The sequence below is a fragment of the Lathyrus oleraceus genome, chromosome 2 (genome assembly GCF_024323335.1).
Source record: "Lathyrus oleraceus cultivar Zhongwan6 chromosome 2, CAAS_Psat_ZW6_1.0, whole genome shotgun sequence".
NCBI lineage: Eukaryota > Viridiplantae > Streptophyta > Magnoliopsida > Fabales > Fabaceae > Lathyrus > Lathyrus oleraceus.
This window is the reverse complement of record NC_066580.1, coordinates 489,104,647-489,126,265: the sequence shown is the minus strand read 5'-3', so window position 1 is coordinate 489,126,265 and position 21,619 is coordinate 489,104,647. Positions and strand designations below refer to the sequence as shown.

Here is a 21,619-nt window from a genome sequence, read left to right as displayed (position 1 = left end):
AATTTAGCGTCTTTCATTAATAATCATGTTAGTGGTTTTGTTATTTTAGAGAAATCTTTAATGAATTGTCGGTAGAAACCGGCATGTCCTAAGAAATTGTGAATTTCTCTAACGGTTTTCGGAGGTTGAAGATGTTCTATAATTTCTATTTTTGCTTTATCCACTTCAATTCCTCGTTCGGATACAACATGGCCAAGTACAATTCCTTGTCGGACCATGAAATGGCATTTTTCCCAATTTAATATGAGATTGACCTTAACGCATCTCTCAAGTACCATTTATAGGTTCGAAAGACATCCTTCAGAGCTTTTCCCACAAACAGAGAAGTCATCCATAAATACTTCCATTATGTTGTCTATAAAATCACCAAAGATCGACACCATCCATCTTTGAAATATTGCAGGAACATTACACAGTCCAAACTGCATTTGTCAATAGGCAAATGTACCATAAGGACATGTGAAAAGTAGTCTTTTCTTGGTCATCAGGATGGATAGGAATTTGAAATAATCTCGAGTATCCGTCTAAATAGTAGAAGTGACAATGTTTAGCCAGCCGTTCTAGCATTTGATCAATGAAAGGTAATGGAAAGTGGTCTTTACGAATGCCTTATTTAATTTTCTATAGTCTATGCACATTCTCCATCCAGTTTGATTTCTTTTTGCTATAGATTCACCTTTCTCATTACTAACAACGGTAACACCTCCCTTCTTTGGAACGACATGTATCGGGCTGACCCAATTACTGTCGGATATTGGGTATATAATTCTTGCTTCTAATAGCTTTTGTACCTCCTTTTTTACTACATCACTCAAGATAGGATTTACTCTTCTCTGATGCTCTCTAGAAGTTTTACAGTCCTCCTCTAGCAAAATGTGATGCATACATATAGAGGAACTTATTCCTTTTAAGTCAGAGATGTTATATCCTAGAGTTGTTGGATATTTTCTTAAGACATTGAGTAACTTTTCAGTTTCTATCTGTCCTAAGTCAGCATTGACTATTACTGGCCGTTCAAGCTCGGTATCTAGGAATTCATACCTTAGATCTTTGGGTAGTGTTTTAAGTTATATTGAAGGTTTATTTGGGCATGGAATTAGATTTGGTGTTATTTCTAGACATTCTATCAGACTGTCATCTACGTATGGCTCACGCCAATTATCGTCTTCGAATATATGAGGTGTTGGAATCTTCAGTACTTCAGTATACTTAGATGGTTCCTTCTCCATTTCTTTCACACATTCGTTGATGACGTCTATGAAACAACATGAGTCGTCTATAGTTGGTGCTTGTAGGAATTTAGCTAAGAGAAATTCAACTTTTTCTTCTCCAACTTCGAATGTTAGCCTACCTTTCTTCACTTCTATGATGGCTCCGGCTGTGGCTAAAAAGAGTCTTCCTAAAATAATAGGGATGTGGGAATCCTCCTTTATATCCATTATTACAAAGTCGGTGAGAATATAGAATTGTCCTATACGAACGGGAACGTTCTCTAGCATACCTATTGTAAATTTAACAGAACGGTCAGCTAGTTGTAAAGACATCTTTGTTGGTCTTAATTCTCCTAGATTGAGTTTTTCGCATGTGGATAAGGGAATTAAACTAACGATGGCTCCTAAATCGCATAAAGCTTTGTCTATGATAAACTCTCCAATTACACATGGTATAGAAAAACTACCTGGGTCTTTCAGTTTATAAGGCATGTTGTTTTGAATAATACTGCTACACTCGGCAGTAAGCATAACGATTTCATCATCCTCAAGATTTTTTTTGTTGGATAGAATCTCTTTAAGAAACTTAACATATAAAGGCATTTGCGTAATGACTTATGTGAATGGTATATTGATATTAAGTTGCTTCAGAAGTTCTACGAATTTCTTGAACTGTCCTTCATTTTTGGACTTAACAAGTCTTTGGGGATAAGGTATAGCTGGTTTGTCTGGTGGTGGAGGCACATAAGGCGGTTCTTTATCTTTTTCCTCTCTGCTTTCATCTTCCTTTCCATCATTGGTTGGTTCACTTACCTTTTCGGTTCCCTTACCAGAATTTTGATACATGGCCGGATTTTTGATTCTTGGGTCAATTGGTTCGTCTAATTCTATTCCACTTCGAAGTGTGATAGCGTTAGCATGACCTTTTGGGTTTGGTTGTGGTTGAGCAGGAAATACTTCAGTTGGGGTTGTTATTGTGGCTTGTTGGACTACTTGGGAGATCTGGGATTCTAACATTTTGTTATGGGTAGCCATAGCATCAAACTTATTTGACAATTGTTTCATCAGTTCACTCGTATGAGCATTTTGATTTGCAAATTCTTTGTTTTATTGAGCTTGGGCATTCATAAAGTTTTCCATCATGATCTCCATATTTGACTTTCTAGGTGCTTATGGAGCAACTAAGGCTCATTTCTGATAGCCAGGTGGAATAGCAGGTGTTGGGTTTGGTGGAAACAAAGCATTGTTACTTTTATAGGAAAAGTTCAGATGATTTCTCCAACCAGGATTGTAAGTGTTTGAACATGGGTTTCCTTGAGCATAGTTTATTTAGTCGGTGGGAACACCAACCAATAATTGACAATCAACATTAGTGTGTCCAGGGGTTCCACATAATTCACAGTTTGGTGTTATAGCAACTACGGTAGTTGCTGGTGTTATGACCAAGCTTTTAATCTTTTGAGTAAGCACATTCACTTTAGCATTGATGCGGTATATGTTGTTAACTTAGTACATTCCTCCTTTCGGAGTTGGTTTTTCTACAGCAACACGTTCATCTCCCCATTGGAAATAATTTTGAGCCATGTTCTCTATAAGTTCATAAGCTTCGTCATACAGTTTGTCCATTAGAGCACCGCCAGCGGCAGCGCTTAAATTCATCTTAGTGTTATACAACAAACTATTATAGAAAGTATGGATAATCAGCCATTCTTCAAGTCCATGGTGTGGACAAAGTCGCATCATGTCCTTGTATCTTTCCCAAGCGTCAAAAACAGATTCATTGTCTTTTTGCTTAAATCCGTTGATTTGAGCTCTAGGCATAGTTGTTTTGCTTGGTGGAAAATATTGGGCTAAGAGGACTTTCTTCAACTCGTCCCATGTGGTTACAGAGTTTGAAGGTAGAGATTGGAGCCAAGCTCTAGCTCTATCTCTTAAGGAAAAAGGAAAAGACGTAGTCTAATCGTTTCTTGACTAACACCATTTGCTTTCATTGTGTCTGCGTATTGCACAAACACTGATAAATGTAAGTTAGGATCATCTGTAGGAATACCTGAAAATTGGTTTTGTTGAACGACTGATAACAACAAAGGTTTCAACTCGAAATTATTTTGATTGATGGCATGGGCAGCAATGCTGGTATGTGGTTCTGCTTGTGATGGAACAATATAATATTTGAACGAACGGTTTTGGGGTCCTTCGGCCATAATTGGTCCCAGTTCTGAAATTGGGATAATAGGATCTGGAAGATTGTATTTAATATGAAATTTGTTGATTCGACATCTTAAATTAAGATAGCACTCGATATCGTCAATTGGTTGTTCTAACTCCTTGCTCTGAGAGCGAATGTTTAGTATACAATTGACAAAGGAAAAAGAAAATTTGTTGCCTTAGTCTATATTGCGCAATAAAGGAATCACAATATTGACTAAATTAGTTCCCCGACAACGGCGCCAAAAACTTGATCGCGTCCAGACGTATCTGTAGGATGATGATTGTAAGTGCACAGTCTATCGTGTAGTTTTAAAAGATTATCGAACCCACAGAGACTAATAGTCAAACTAATGTTATCTATCGTTGCAGTGCAAAGCTAAGGCTAAAGGTTATAAGGTTATGAACGAGAATAAAGATACTAATTTCCAAAGGTTTAAAAGTTATGATAAAACGGGCCCGAAATATGGATTCCGTGTTCCTAAGGGCTTAGGTAGAACTTGGGCACTAAATACGACTCTATTACATTATGTAGAAAATATCGATTTAAAGATCCCGTCTCACACTCTCGCGCTATCGAAAAATACAACACCTCTTAACCACAAGATTTTTCTCTCGCTCGCCCATTCTAATTAGAAAGCGTATTTTGAAAGTAAATGAGATCCTTAATGATGCATAAAGTGCTCTCGCTGTTTTTAGGATCGATGCCTAGTTTCTAATATCTGATTCCTTCCTCACACTCTCGCGCTATCGGACTGAACCTTGATTTATTCTTCATTCTCGTGCCAAAACAATAAAACATACATTTGGAAACTAAAGCCAGAACATAATTAAATCATATATTTGTGCCTATTATTTCTACCGAGTCCTGTCGGTAACAACGATCCTCATATGTCGGACTCAAGATAATTTAGCAAGGCATGGTATTAATTGAAAACAACATGATTAAAACATTTAAAACTGAGAATAGCATGGAATGCAAGTAATGAAAAGTGGTAAAGCATGTAAATACTAAAAGCGGTAAAAAAAAATATGAAATTACATAAAATGAAACTTGAAAATTGCGGAAAGCTTGTTCTCGATCCAAAGTACAAACGATATGGAAATTAAAAAGGTGTGACAATCCCTCGATGTGAGTTATTGTCACTTTACAGGTGATTTTCTGCCTAAAACTAAGAAGAAATTTTGACAGAGCTTCCGTGCGGATTCGATGGATCCCAAACGCTCAAAAAATGGCCATATATGTAAATTTCAGGCCCCTGGTAACTTCTTGGAATGGGTAGACCTAATGGAGGGAGTGGAGGTTGAGAAACTGCTAGAAAAATTGTCCACTATGCAGAACGACATTCTGCATGATAATGGTGAACGCCATAAGGGGAATGGCGAATGCCATTCCTTCAAAACTTAAGTGATGTGGCATAATTGGAGGTGGCGAACACCATCTAGCAGGTGAAAAACGTCATCTGGTCAGAATGACCAAATCCAACTCTTTTGCTCCTTTTTCGCTTCTTTTTCGCAAGGCTACCAAATCTCCAATGAAATCGGCTCACAACTGCAAAACAAATAAAATGGAAGTAAGAGGCGATAAAATACATAAAAACATAGACGGATAACATGTGAAATAAGCCTAAAAACACTATATGATTTCTCTTTATCAATGTCTCCTTAAATATTTTGACATTCATTCTGCAGAATCAAATCTGATGTCTCAAATATTTTGACATCCATTATGCAGAATCAAATATGATGTCTCCTTAAATGTTTTGACATCCATTATGTAAAACCAAATATGATGTCTCCTAAAATGTTTATACATCCATGCTGCAGAATCAAATCTTATGTCTCTTTAAATGTTTTGACATCCATTATGCAGAATCAAATTTAATGTTTCCGTAAATGTTTTGACATCCAATCTGCACAAGCTTCTGTAGAATCAAATCAAATGTTTCCTTAAATGTTTCGACATCCATTATGCACAATCTTCTACATAATCAAATAAAATCTGATCTAATGTTTCCTTAAATGTTTTGACAACCATTTTTAAGAACATTGCACAGCTAGAACCGATTTTTGAGCTTCTAAAATACTCACTTTGAACCGCATAATGCGTGAATCAAATCATCAAAGAATCTTCATTAAACACATGCTGAAAAATAAATCTTCTAAGGAACTAAAACAACAGCAGGGCGCGATGTAATACAAGCATGTCAAGACATTATGCCCAATATCTTGTTATTTCACTTATTTTAACAAAATGTTGCCAATCACAAAATACAGAACTAACAATCTCCCCCTTTGGAAAATTTTGGCTAAAACAACCTTTGCATCATATAGCTGGAGAAAAGATAAAATAGCAGCAATAATCACAAGTACAAAACCAAACAACCAAACACTTGGTATAACACCAAGACATATCAGAGGCACACATATCAGAAATAAGTAGTAGAAACCCAGCCTCACAGAAAAGACATAGAGAGAAATAAACTCTCACACTCCAAGCCACATTCAGAAACAAAATGTCAAGACATTTTGTCTGACATTACATCAAGCACACAACAGCCTAAGCACAAACAAAATTCTCTAAAACAAAATGTCAAGACATTCTGTCTGAGATCACAACAAGTACACAACAGCCTAAGCACAAACAGAATTCTCTGAAACAAAATGTCAAGACATTTTGTCTGACATCACAGTAAGTACACAACAACCTAAGCACAAACAAATAAAACTCCCCCTGAATGTCATGATTAACAACACATGAATAACTCCCCCTATCACACAGGAAACATACTCCCGCTTAAAGAAACAACCTTCACACAAAGAGAAAAATCAAGAGCACAACTAGCACAACTCTACACTATCTATAAACTCCCCCTTTGGCAAATTTTGGCTAAAACAACATTTGTATCATATAGATGGAGAAAAGATAAAACAATAGCAATAATCACAAGCACAAAACCAAACAACCAAACACTTGGTATAACACCAAGACATATTAGAGGCACATGTAGCATACATAAGTAGTAGAAACCCATCCTCATAGAAAAGACATAGACATAAATAAACTCCAACACTCCAAGCCTCCTTCAGAAACAAAAATGTCAATACATTTTGTCTGACATCACAACAAGCACCCAACAACCTAAGCACAAACAAAATTCTCTAGAACAAAATGTCAAGACATTCTGTCTGAGATCATAACAAGTACACAATAACCTAAGCACAAATAGAATTCTCTGAAACAAAATGTCAAGACATTATGTCTGACATCACAACAAGTACACAACAACCTAAGCACAAACAAATCAAACTCCTCTTAAATGTCATGATCTGCAACACGGAAATAACCCCATGTCACACAGGAAACATACTCCCCCTCAAAGAAATAACCTTCACATAGAGAAAAAAAATCAAGAGCATAACTAGCACAACTCTACACTATCTACTCCCCCTTTTTAGCCAGGATATAACAAATCAAGCAGACATTCATCAATGGCAACAAAACAATATAGAAAACCAGTAGAAGATCATGTGAGTTATAGGATAGACCATGGCACACAAAGGTGCAACATTCATGGAAAAGACCCTCAAAATAACATACAAAATCAAACAGAAAAACAAATACCTCAGATGTCAACAGAAGCATCTGATTCATTCCTTATTGGCTCAATGTTTGAATCAACATCTCCCATATTTTCTGAAGCATCAGTCTGCTGAGATGATGTTCCAATATCTTCATCGATATTAACGCCTTTTACAATAATTGAATCATCAACCACAACATTAGTGGAAGGACAAGTAGTTTTTCGTGGTATCCATAAGTATCAATTGTCTTTAGACCTAACTCCTCTCATCATAACATCATTCTTCTCATTTTTAACCAAACATTTTGACTTGGTGAAATTGACTTTTAAACCTTGATCACACAACTGATTAATGCTGATGAGATTTGCAGATAGTCTTTTCACAAGCAGAACATCATCTAGTCTAGGAAGACTAGTGCAACCTATCTTTCCTATACCTTTGATTTCACCTTTAACTCAATCACCAAACGTGACAAAACTAGAGGAATAAGAATTAATGTCCATCAATTACTTCTTGACCCCTGTCATATGTCTTGAACAACCATTGTCAAAGTACCAGTTTTGTCTATATGAAGCTCTAAGAGAAGTACGGGTTATAAGACTAGAGACAACAACCTTAGGTTTCCACACCTTTTTAGTTTTAATCATTACATGATTAGCCCTAGGATATGTTGTATGTTTTGGATAACCATACAGTCTGTAGCAGAAAGGCTTTATATGTCCATATTTACCATAGTAATGACATTTCCAAGGCAAAAAATTGACTTTAGTTTGAGTTTCCTAATTTCTGGAAGGATATTGTAACATTTGGTCGGACATAATGGGCTCATACTTCCTTTTTGGAGGAATAAATTTTGTGACTAGGGGTTTTCCTTGTTTATTTTGATATTGGTAATTAAAACCTATAACTTTTAAATTTCCAAACCCTTTTCCAACTTGAAGAATTTCATCTAGCATATCAGACCCGTTGTTCAACATTCTTATGGATTTGGTCATGTTTTCAAGTTTAGAAGACAATAGAGTTACCTCATTTTCAAGATCAGCGGTAGTAGATAAAAGTTTCTCTTTTTCAGCCTGCAGTTGAGCTATGATTCTCTTATGCTTTTCTCCTATCTTACACACCTCTTCACTTCTAACGCAAAGCTCTTTGTATGAAGCAATAAATTCTTCATAAGATACATACTTATCACAAGAATCTTCATTAGATTCATATCTACCAGTGAAAGTTGTAATATGATTAGCAGTTTCATCATCAGTTTCACCTTCAGAATCATCAGACAAAGAAACTGACGAGTCCTTCTTTTGTTTCTTGAGATACGTGGGACATTATGATCTAATATGACCAAAAACCTCACATTCATGACACTTAATACCTTTTCCTTGATTGGGATTTTCTTTTTATTTCTTGCTTTTCTCTAAGAATCATTATTATTACTGATGCCGAATGACATGTTCTTGACGTCAGGTTTTGACTTCCTATCCATTTTCTTCAACACCTTACTCAATTGCCTCCCAAGAAGCACAATGGCATTAGAAATTCCTTCATCAGTCTCCAAATCACATTGATCCTCTTCATCTTCATTGTTGGATACAAAAGTTATGTTATTGTTCTTCTTTTCATATATGTCACTAATATCCAATTCAAAAGTTTGGAGTGACCCAACAAGTTCATCTACTCCCATGTTACTGATGTCTTGGACCTCTTCAATGGTTGTGACCTTCATGTCAAATTTCTTAGGTAGGGACCTGATAATTTTTCTAACCAACTCTTCTAACATCTTCTCTCCCAAGGCACTAGATGAATTTGCTATTTCAAGAACATTCATGTGAAAATCATGAATACTCTCATCATTTTTCATCTTTAGATCTTAAATCTGGTAGTGAGAAGTTGAAGTCTAGATATCTTCACTTTAGATGTTCCTTCATGGGTGGTTCTGAGAATTTCCCATGCATCTTTGGCTAAAGTACAAGTGTTTTTTTAACCTTAATATGTTTTTGTCAACTCCATTAAATAGAGAATTCAAATCTTTAGGGTTTCCAAGAGTCGGTTCATCTTCTTCCTTAGACCAGTCCTCTTCAGGATTCAAGTTAGTAGTAGCCTTCCCATCTTTGTCCTTCACAAAAGGATGTTACCAACCCTTGATAACAGCTTTCCAAGTCTTTCTATCCATATATTTTAGGGATACAACCATACGTGCCTTCCAATGGTCATAGTTGCTGCCATCTAAAATGGATGGTCTATTAACAAATCCTCCTTCCATGATACCAGAAAGTATCTTCCTAGAGCTCACCCAAAACATAACAGGGTGTCTGCTCTGATACCAATTGATATTTTGGTACGCAGATATCAGATGTCGTATGCGATGTCATGACAATAATATCAGGACTTCACACAACAATAATAGTAAATGGATAACAAATGTCATATACGATGTCACGACACCAGGTTCAGGACATGTCACACCAGAAAAAATTATAGTGTAAAAAGAATAAAGTAAATAACACAGATCAATTGTTAACCTAGTTCGGTGCAACGTCACCTACATCTGGGGGCATCCAAGTCAGGAAGGAAATCCACTATAATAGTATTAGTTTGAAGTTCTATATAACCTCTAGTTTTAGAAACTTCTTACCTAATCACTACCCATGGAATTTCTATATAAGATTCTCCTAGATATGAGACCACTCTCACTTCCACTCAATCACACATCATCGATAACAACTGAAAACAATCAAAGAATAAAAGACACACTTCCAATGAAACAGAACGCACTCTTGCTTAAAAGCTCATGAGTGATTCACAATTACAACTCAATAAACTCAGCCAAATTCAAGTATAAAAAAGATAGTAGAATGGCTCACAAATAACAACGACAACTAAATCCTAACAATAACAATTTCCAGCACAACTTCTTCCTTTTCTTAGGTTTAGAATCACGCTTTAAATAGCCCCAGAATAGCATGGACTTTGGGCTAAAAAAATAGTTGATCCGAAATAAATCTGATCAAATTAAATATGATGTCTCCTTAAATGTTTTGATATTTGTTCTGCATAATATTTGATCAAATCAAATCTGATGTCTCCTTAAATGTTTTGACATCCATTATGCAGAATCAAATTTGATGTCTTCTTAAATATTTTGACATCCATTCTACATAATCAAATCTGATGTCTCCTTAAATTTTTTAATATTCATTCTGCAGAATCAAATCAAATGTTTCCTTAAATATTTTGACATCTATTCCGCACATTTGTCTGCAGAATCAAATCAAATCAAATCAGATATTATGTTTCCTTAACTGTTTTGACAACCATTCTTAGGAAACATTGCACAGCTGGAACCGGTCTTTGAGCTTCTAAAATACGCACTTTTAACCGCATAATGCGTGAATCAAATCATCAAAGAATCTTCACTAAACACACGTTGAAAAACAAATCTTCCAAGAAAAAGAAACAACAGCAGGTTGCGATGTCGCACAAGCATGTCAAGACATCGTGTCTAACATCTTGCTATTTCACTTGTTTTAACAAAATGTTGTCAATCACAAAACATAGAACTAACAAATGTGAAGACACAAAACTTGACATTTTCCAAATTTCTTTGCAAATATCTCAATGAAATCAATAGTCTATTTAAACTTCCAGTGTCCCAAGTTCATCAAATCGACCTTCATAAGCTTGAACACTTATTTCGCCAAGGTTATCTTTCCCATTATTAACGACAGATCACTCGTATCCAAGAACATGTAGGTGATAAATATTAGACTTCTTTCATTTGTATAATTTACAACGGAGTTAACTTTAAAATTGGTTATCAAGACACGAGTCATTACATAGAAAGTAATGCTTATTTCATTAGCCAAAAATACTTAGGAAATTTGATTTCATTGAGCATTGTCATTGTTAGCTCTTCAAGAGATCTATTTTTCTGTTCCACGGATCCGTTTTGTTGGACAGTTTATGGTGCATAGAAATTATGATCTATGTTATTCTCAATACAAATTTTTTCGAATTTCGTATTTTAAAATTCACCTTTGTGATCACTTCGGATGAATGCAATGCTTAAGCTTTTTTCTCTTTCGATAATTCCAAATATCACAATCCATCATCTCTTTAGTTTTTTTTCCACAACACCATTAACTTTATGTTAATATTACAATAACAACACGGTTTAATTCAAACAATAATTACACAACTCTTACTTAAGTATTTCACTCTCTCAACAGTGAAATAATGAAAAGTGTATAAACAAAATTCTTATAAGATAGTTGGTAAGGGAGAAAGGTGTATAAAATAGTTTCTTAGGAAATTATATTTCTTGTGTTTTGAAGTGGACACAAGGTCTCATAATCGATTAATTTACAATATTAATCAATTAGATCTAACTAATTATGAAATAATTAGTTACATTGAGAGACTAATTGATTAAAAGTGTTCCTAATCAATTAGGGGACAAGTTCTCTCAGTTATTGATTAGACACATATTCTTATTGATTAGAGAGTGAGTTTGTGCTCTCCTAATTGGTAAGTTATGCTTCCTAGTCAATTAGCATAATGCTATAATGATTTTTAATAGAAATTTGAAAGAGATGCAATTTGTAAAATCATTTTAAGTGTATGTGTATTACTTTAGTATTTTGAGAGATACTCACACTTATTTCACATTATTGATCATAAACAAATAAAAATACACTAAGAGACATAATCAGATGAACTTTCAGAGACTTAAATTCCTTTAATGTTGATGTTAACATTTGGATTTCTTCTCTTTAAACACTAGAACCTTCTTAGCTTCAATTTTTGATATACTTAATCTTTTTCTTCCTTGACGATGTTTATGAAGATTTTGCTTTATTCTTTTGTCATCATCATAACCACAGTTGAGTTTACAATTACATGCACATCACATAGAACCATATGCATGACACAATAAAACTTATAATATGATCCATAATTGACTCGTCATCTTTCGTAAAAAGGCAACAAACTATAGAGTTTTACACCTCTATGAAGAAACATTTGTTTGTCAATCCAATTAGGATATAGTTTCATATACATAGATCTATACGTGGCTTTAATTTGAATTCCAAGGTACCTCTTAATTGTATTATTTGAGATTAGAATTTAATAAATATTGTCTAAAAGCTCTAGACTCAGTTGCAAGTAGAGAATACCACATATGATATGGGGTTTTGTAAACCTTGTTAAATTAAAATATGATACGGGGATTTTCCCATGCCTGCTATTGGCCTATCTCAATATTGTTTATCGTACGAGTTCTAAATATCACCATTGTATTACACTAGTAAAATGGATTTGTGACGCATGTAAGTTCACCAACATAACTAACAACTTTTCTAGGTCAAATCCACCCGAGAAAGTCCTGATACATTAGGTTGTGTGATAGGATTAATTGATATAGGTGTGAAACTTGTCATGGCTAATGAATCCAATGATTCCACAAATAATCTATGTATTTTTGCTAGGACATGTTATCTTTCTGTCCTCATTGACCTCTTTATCATATATACCTGTCTAATTTAAACATTGATTTGGTTATACGTATCATTTGCCATTAGATACCCTCAAGATTAGCTGTGACAAAAGTACTATGTTAAAAATAACAAGAAGTAAAAGGTACATGATATATAAAAGAAGTAATAGGTAGATATTATATAAAAATCAGTTGAATGGTAAAAATAACGAGAAGTAAAAGGTACATGATATATAAAAGAAGTAATAGGTACATGTTATATAAAAATCAGTTGAATGGTATAGTATTTATCAAATGACTTTGGATTGCAAATGCATCTTTGAAATTGATTCTCTTGAACTTTTCAAATAGTAATAAAAGTGACAAAATTGTCTTCTTTATTAACTCGTTTAACATGTAAATATTTTAAACCGGTTGAACTATATCTTATAGTAAGTTATTGGAGATCTCATCCATGATTTAATCATATACTCCCTTCGATCTTATTTATAAGTAAAAAAAAATTGTCCTTAAATATATACAAATGTGAACAAATATATATTTATTTAATGTTTTTATTTCAAAAATATCTCAGAATTAATTACTTAATATTATTAGTTAAAAATCATTTAATTGAAAATATATTAAAAATTATGTTATTTCTCTCACATGAAATAAAAAAATATATATATATTTAATTAGATTTTTTAATAAATATAAAAATTTATCTTTCTTTTCTTATAAATAAAATCGAAGTAGTATCTTTCTATATAATTCTAATTAAAATGTCATTGCTCGTGAGACCAAAAAAATCGAAAAAGAAAAACTCAGGTTCCCCATAGCGCAAAAATTCGAAAAAGAAAAACTCAGGTTCCCCATAGCGCAACTCAAGTAATGGCATTCCGTAGATTCTTTTCCTCTTCCTCCCAATTCCGCCACGCCTCTTCTAGAAATCTCAATCTCAATGCCGGAGACTCCACCCTCTCTCACCTTGCCGAACACCGCAAATTTGAAGAGCTCATTGAAGTTTTGTGTCAACAGAAGCGCCTCAAGGAAGCCGTTGATTTCCTCCATCGCATTCACCAACCCTCTCCTCGTATCTACTCCACTCTCATTGCTGCTTGTATTCGCCATCGATCACTTGAGTTAGGTAAGAGGGTCCATGCCCACACCAAAGCTTCTAACTTCATTCCTGGCATTGTCATCTCCAATCGTTTGCTTCATATGTATTCCAAATGTGGGAGTCTGATTGATGCCCAGATGATGTTTGATGAAATGCCACAAAAGGATTTGTGTTCCTGGAATACCATGATATCTGGTTATGCTAATATTGGTCGTCTTGAACAAGCTAGGAAACTGTTTGATGAAATGCCTCAAAGAGATAACTTCTCTTGGAATGCTGTTATTTCTGGTTATGTTAGCTGTGATCGACATAGGGAAGCTCTGGATTTGTTTAGAATAATGCACGTGAATGAGAGTTCTAACTCTAATATGTTTACCTTGTCTAGTGCTTTGGCGGCAGCGGCTGCTATACCGAGTTTGCGTTTTGGGAAGGAAATTCATGGTTACTTGATAAGGACTGAGTTGAACTTGGATGAGGTGGTTTGGACTGCTCTTTTGGACTTGTATGGTAAGTGTGGGAGCGTAGATGAAGCTAGGGGTATTTTTGGTCAGATGGCTGATAGAGATGTTGTTTCATGGACTACCATGATTCATAGATGCTTTGAAGATGGAAGAAAGAAAGAGGGTTTTTCCTTGTTCAGAGATTTGATGGGTTCAGCTGTTAGACCAAATGAGTATACGTTTGCTGGTGTTTTAAATGCATGTGCCGATCTTGCTGCCGAACACGTGGGAAAGGAGGTTCATGGATACATGACACGGGTAGGGTACGACCTGTGTTCGTTTGCTGCGAGTGCTCTTGTCCATGTGTACTCGAAGTGTGGGAACACTGAAATTGCAAGAAGGGTGTTTAACCTGATGCCTCACCCAGATTTGGTGTCATGGACTTCTCTAATTGTTGGGTATGCTCAGAATGGTCAACCCGACATGGCTCTTCATTATTTTGAAATGCTACTTCAATCAGGTACAAAGCCTGATGAAATTACCTTTGTTGGGGTTCTTTCTGCATGCACTCATGCTGGATTAATAGATAAAGGGTTGGAGTATTTCCATTCAGTGAAAGAGAAACATGGATTGGAGCATACAGCAGATCATTATGCATGTGTTATTGATTTATTGGCACGATCTGGACGATTCAATGAGGCAGAGAATATTATTGATAGCATGCCCATGAAGCCTGATAAATTCCTTTGGGCATCCTTACTTGGGGGATGTAGAATACATGGGAACCTTGAACTAGCTGAAAGAGCATCAAAAGCATTATTTGAGATAGAACCAGAGAATCCAGCTACCTATATCACCCTAGCTAATATTTATGCTAATGCTGGTATGTGGACTGAGGTAGCCAAGGTTAGAAAGGATATGGACAATAAGGGAATAATAAAGAAGCCAGGTAAGAGCTGGATTGAAATTAAAAGACAGGTGCATGTGTTCTTAGTAGGTGATACATCTCACCCCAAAATAAGCGATATACATGATTTCTTAGGAGAGCTCTCAAAGAAAATGAAGGAAGAAGGCTATGTTCCAGACACAAATTTTGTGCTACATGATGTGGAGGAGGAGCAAAAAGAGCAAAACATTTCTTACCACAGTGAGAGGCTTGCTGTTGCCTTTGGAATAATGTCAACTCCACCAGGAACTGCAATCAAGGTTTTTAAAAATTTAAGAACTTGTGTAGACTGTCACACTGCAATGAAATTCATATCAAAGATTGTTCAAAGAAAAATAATAGTGAGAGATTCAAATAGGTTTCATTGCTTTGAGAACGGAATATGCTCGTGCAAAGACTATTGGTAGTAGTACACTGCAATAGCTGATTTATTTAGCATCGAATGCACTGCTACTTTCGGGGTGTCACTATGGAAGGAAAGACACCCTTAGACAGTTGCATTGATCAACTTCATTTGCCTTCTCTCTCTTTCATTTGAAAGGTGTTGCTTTCAAGTGGAAGTGATTGTTGGAAAGATATACGCTCACCTAAGGCAGCTGGAATGGTTATGTAGGAAGATGTCAGTAGAGGTAATGGGTGGTTAATGATTATTCACTTTCTGAAGTGCGTAAAAAGGAAGAAGGGTGTGAGTCACGATGCATGCATTACAATAGTAGTAGATTGGGAATGCTATCAGGAAATGAGGGTACATTTAATGAGTCAAAGTCTTACCGAGGTGTATTGTGTTCAGAACACAACTAAAAGATAAAGGGCATGTTTGATGATAATAGCTTATAGGGTGAGAGTCTCACTAAATCCCTCACCCATGTACCATAAAGTTTGAAGGAGGTCTTGTGTGACTCTAGCTAGCAAGTGAAATATTCATTGTTGGCATGATGCTTGGAAGTTATATGGAACTGAACTGATCCAACCGTGAAGTACTAATGCAGTTCAATTAGTCTTATTTTTATTGCATTTAAAAATGAAGAGTATCACTTTGTGTATATTGGAGTTCCACAATGGTGGTTATTTTATATTAATAAAATTCTCTTGCTTTATTTGTTTCCTTTTGTCATCTAAGAAAAACATCTATATGCATTAAAACTCAGTTTAAGAGGGAGATATGTATGAGTGAATGTCTTGTATTAATGTGCAATTCAACACCTCATTCAAAAGTTTAATCGATCTTAATCTCAATTTGCATTGCAATGATCTAAGACCTAAGTCTAATGTGCTAATTGCTTAGTTACAAACCAAACAGCATTTAGATGTGATAGTAAGTGATGTTTTCTGATCGTATTGAGTTCGAATACATTTTGGACATGCAACAATCTTAAATCTATTGTGAGAGTTTTGTCGTCAATGATAATTTTCTCCAACTTAAAAGATTAGTCTCTACAATTAACAATTAAGTGTATTATTTACACAACTCTTTAATACATGAACAACTCAAGGAATCAAATATTGTAGAAAATGTAGGGTTGCATTAGTTAAGAGTATTTTAATAATTTAAGTGTTGTAACCCGTTAATATGGGGTGTAATCGATTACAGCAAGACAAAAATCACTTATGCAGCTGAGAAATAGGAAAAACATTGTGAGTGTAATCGGTTAACGTAATTGGTTACCACTAAAAGGGAATTATTTTTTGTATTAGTTGTAACCAGTTACAGGTTTAGTGTAACCGGTTACATATCCGAATTTTCTGTTTTTTTAGATATTTGCTTATGTGACATGTATCTCAATCATTATGTAATGTTTGTATAAATGTATTTAAGGCATCCTCATCAGTGGTTAATGAAATATTTTCACCCTCAATTATCTCTCTCTCTCTCAATTCATCTTTCCCTCTCCACACTCTAATTTTTCCATTTCCACCAATCTTACGGTTCCAAGTTATAACATTTGGCATCAAGAGCATGATTCTGATCCATAAACACCTAGTGTGCAACATGAATTTTGTCTCCAATGAAAGAATCCCTGCAAATCTTCCAATCCTTGATGCGAAGAATTACGACAAATGGTATAAACAAATAAAAGTGTTGTTTGACTCCCAAGATGTTCTTGAAGTGATCAAGAATGGGGTGAATCCTCTTGCTGAATGTCCAACGGATGCACAACGAGCAACAGATAAGGAAGAGAAGAAGAAAAATTTCAAGTCGTTGTTTTTTATCCATCAATGTGTGGATGGGGAAAATGTCTCGCTTGTTCTTATTCAGTTTCTTTGTGCTTCCATCGCTTAACTATTTGTTGAACATAAAACTCGCCCGATATAAGATTAGTACCAACTGGGATCATAAAGCGGATTGGGCTAACAGAAAGGGAGGAGTTAGTCATTCTACCATCTATTACAGGAAAACCTTCCCCGACCTACAACCCTCATTGTCTATTCAAGACACAAACAACTACATGTACCACAACCACTGGCATATGCGGTATGCGAGTGTCAGGTCTAGGTCTAGATTGAGGTTCTCGTTCCAGTTATATCTCTAGTTGAAAATAAACAACAAAATTAAAATTTAATCACCAAGTGGATATCTCGAGAACTAAAGGTGTCAAGCCTCATATTCAATTTCAAATGAGGATAAGGCTTCCAGCTAGATATGTATGATTCACCCGGTATCTGGTATTGGTAGTAGCATCAGTCTCTTTCCCCTCCCTATGTATGGGTTGGGAGGCTAAGGGGAAGTCTACTAACTATAGGGTTACTCCACCTGACTCACGGTCCCTCCACAGGAAACCACCACTAGGAGACGAAGCAAGCCGAGGGTTTCGAGGTAGATATCTCCATGACATGATAGTAGGAAATCAATCCTTGTAAGCAGCACTAGAGAAGGGATAGAGACTCGAGACTTCAAACTAATGTCCTTCTTCCTCTGAGACAGGTTCCTTGTAGAGTCTATCTACTAGAGACCTTAACGATGCTCACCTGGGGTTGGGAAAATTAAATACTTGAATGGAGCGCCATCCATCGTACATTTAGACGGACATAGAAGAGCTAGTTCGTAGGACTCGTGCAGTCATAGGACCGACGGTGAAAAGCTCAAAATGATGATGGGCCTAGCAACCGCTCCTCAAAGAAGCTAGATGTCAATGGACATTAAGCAAATAAAATATTTTGAAAGGAGTGGGAATTGAAACCACACCCTCAATGGAAAAGATAAAGCACTTTATCATCCAAACCACCACAAATTTATGATAAATTTATACATTGATTTATATATAACCTAGAACTTAATTTACTTATATTCCTCACATCACATTCATTCTTCTTCTCCTTTCAGATATACTAAAATCTCTTTTCTCTTGACTCCAATTCTAACTCTATAAGAAGGATAAAAGAAAAATAAAATGTTGATGTGAGGAATATATGTAAATTCGTTTTTAGGGATGTTTCAAATTTGTTTTCATCGATTTGTAATACAGGTGTAGCACAATTTGATTTCATATGTATTATTTTTGTAGACAATAGTAGTTATTCTTGTACTTCTTACGAGTTTGTTAAACTTTGTTCTCTCTTGTCTATCTTGTTTGTAAGTACTTTTATTTTGTTATTTGAGTATTATTAATAAATCTAATTTACGTATTACTAATCTACTTTTAACATATAAAAGTTAATTACCACCATAATTACTTAATTACCTTAATTACAATCCATAATACAGCTACTTTCATGTTCCTATAAGTAATTTTGTAATGAAATCAATATTCTGAAATGAAATCAATATTCTGAAATCAAATATTCTGAAATCAATATAGTTGTTGCAATCTTATCATTCCAAAATGAAATCAATATTCTGAAATCAAATTAATTATTATTGTAGTTTTTTTGCCAAATATTATCGTTACCTGATTTTCTTTAAATGACAAAATGAATATTTAATTGTATAATTATATGTTATTAAATTATAACTTTAAAATTAAAAATAACTATTTAATATAGTTGATTAATATTAATTGGGTAATTTAATATTATTGTTAATTTACCTACCAATTAATTATTATTATTATTAATATTTACCCGCCATATATGATAAGAATATTTTTAAAATTTAAATAGTATATTTATTATTTGATTTGATTTGATTTAATTGAGATCCAAACTCTATAAATTAAAATCAGTTACTTATTATGAACAATAATATAGGGTCATTCCAATGTCAATCTATTATTAATTGAATTTTACATAGATGTAATTTTGCAATAACACGCTGGCATATTGAATCTTATACCGTTGTTATCTTTGCACTAACATATTTTATCCTTTCAACAGAATAATTATAGTAAATATGTACATTCTGTATACCGAATTATAATAAAAATATATTAAAATCAAAAGCAATAAAACTGTTTACAGTAAATAAAAATATAGAATAACATCTTAAAATTCTGTTCTATTTGATTATTTATTTACTTATTACTAATTTATTTATTATATAAAAATATATCAAATAAAATTTTAAATATATGTTGTGTCATTAGCATTTATTTCAACTTTTGATTTTAGACTATACTTTTATTTACTGTAAACAGTTTTATTGCTTTTGATTTTAATATATTTTTATTATAATTCGGTATACAGAATGTACGTATTTACTATAATTATTCTGTTGAAAGGATAAAATATGTTAGTGCAAAGATAACAGCGGTATAAGATTCAATATGCCAGCGTGTTACCACCATAATTACTTAATTACCCTAATTACAATCCATAATACAGCTACTTTCATGTTCCTATAAGTAATTTCGTAATGAAATCAATATTCTGAAATGAACAATAATATAGGGTCATTCTAATGTCAATCTATTATTAATTGAATTTTACATAGATATAATTTTGCAATAACACGCTGGCATATTGAATCTTATACCGCTGTTATCTTTGCACTAACATATTTTATCCTTTCAACAGAATAATTATAGTAAATACGTACATTCTGTATGTCGAATTATAATAAAAATGTATTAAAATCAAAAGCAATAAAACTGTTTACAGTAAATAAAAATATATAATAACATCTTAAAATTCTATTCTATTTGATTATTCATTTACTTATTACTAATTTATTTATTATATAAAAATATATCAAATAAAATTTTAAATATATGTTGTGTCATTAGCATTTATTTCAACTTTTGATTTTAGACTATATTTTTATTTACTGTAAACAGTTTTATTGCTTTTGATTTTAATATATTTTTATTATAATTCGGTATACAGAATGTACGTATTTACTATAATTATTCTGTTGAAAGGATAAAATATGTTAGTGCAAAGATAACAGCGGTATAAGATTCAATATGTCAGCGTGTTACCACCATAATTACTTAATTACCCTAATTACAATCCATAATACAACTACTTTCATGTTCCTATAAGTAATTTCGTAATGAAATCAATATTCTGAAATCAAATCAATATTCTGAAATCAAATATTCTGAAATCAATATAGTTGTTGCAATCTTATCATTCCAAAATAATACAACTACTTTCATGTTCCTATAAGTAATTTCGTAATGAAATCAATATTCTGAAATCAAATCAATATTCTGAAATCAAATATTCTGAAATCAATATAGTTGTTGCAATCTTATCATTCCAAAATAAAATCAATATTCTGAAATCAAATTAATTATTATTGTAGTTTTTTTGCCAAATATTATCGTTACTTGATTTTCTTTAAATGACAAAATGAATATTTAATTGTATAATTATATGTTATTAAATTATAACTTTAAAATTAAAAATAAGTATTTAATATAGTTGATTAATATTAATTGAGTAATTTAATATTATTGTTAATTTACCTACCAATTAATTATTATTATTGTTATTATTATTATTGATATTTACCCGCCATATATGATAAGAATATTTTTAAAATTTAAATAGTATATTTATTATTTGATTTGATTTGATTTAATTGAGATCCAAACTCTATAAATTAAAATCAGTTACTTATTATGAACAATAATATAGGGTCATTCTAATGTCAATCTATTATTAATTGAATTTTACATAGATGTAATTTTGCAATAACACGCTAGCATATTGAATCTTATACCGCTGTTATCTTTGCACTAACATATTTTATCCTTTCAACAGAATAATTATAGTAAATACGTACATTCTGTATACCGAATTATAATAAAAATGTATTAAAATCAAAAGCAATAAAACTGTTTACAGTAAATAAAAATATAGAATAACATCTTAAAATTCTATTCTATTTGATTATTCATTTACTTATTACTAATTTATTTATTATATAAAAATATATCAAATAAAATTTTAAATATATGTTGTGTCATTAGCGTTTATTTCAACTTTTGATTTTAGACTATATTTTTATTTACTGTAAACAGTTTTATTGCTTTTGATTTTAATATATTTTTATTATAATTCGATATACAGAATGTACGTATTTACTATAATTATTCTGTTGAAAGGATAAAATATGTTAGTGCAAAGATAACAGTGGTATAAGATTCAATATGTCAGCGTGTTATTGCAAAATTACATCTATGTAAAATTCAATTAATAATAGATTGACATTGGAATGACCCTATATTATTGTTCATAATAAGTAACCGA

The 21,619-nt window shown here is 33.2% G+C and overlaps 2 protein-coding genes and 1 non-coding gene across 3 annotated transcripts; 2 read left to right on the top strand and 1 right to left on the bottom strand.

Moving 5' to 3' along the window:
• Positions 1-1,067: 1,067 nt before the first annotated feature.
• On the bottom strand, positions 1,068-1,814 carry LOC127123915 (uncharacterized). The gene has a single exon (XM_051054090.1). It carries the CDS (start codon positions 1,812-1,814, stop codon positions 1,068-1,070), a length of 747 nt encoding a protein of 248 aa, XP_050910047.1.
• Positions 1,815-2,925: 1,111 nt separating this feature from the next.
• Positions 2,926-3,032, top strand: LOC127124240 (small nucleolar RNA R71). Its single transcript, XR_007803859.1, has one exon. It is a non-coding gene; the product is annotated as a small nucleolar RNA R71 (small nucleolar RNA).
• A 10,234-nt stretch (positions 3,033-13,266) lies between these two features.
• On the top strand, positions 13,267-16,083 carry LOC127120853 (pentatricopeptide repeat-containing protein At4g37170). Its single transcript, XM_051051428.1, has one exon. It carries the CDS (start codon positions 13,372-13,374, stop codon positions 15,391-15,393), a length of 2,022 nt encoding a protein of 673 aa, XP_050907385.1. The 5' UTR covers positions 13,267-13,371; the 3' UTR covers positions 15,394-16,083.
• Positions 16,084-21,619: the final 5,536 nt, after the last annotated feature.

Excerpts from the sequence above, each read along its gene's own strand:
- LOC127123915 (XM_051054090.1), bottom strand. The coding sequence starts at position 1,814 with ATGCCTTTATATGTTAAGTTTCTTAAAGAGATTCTATCCAACAAAAAA.
- LOC127120853 (XM_051051428.1), top strand. The coding sequence starts at position 13,372 with ATGGCATTCCGTAGATTCTTTTCCTCTTCCTCCCAATTCCGCCACGCC.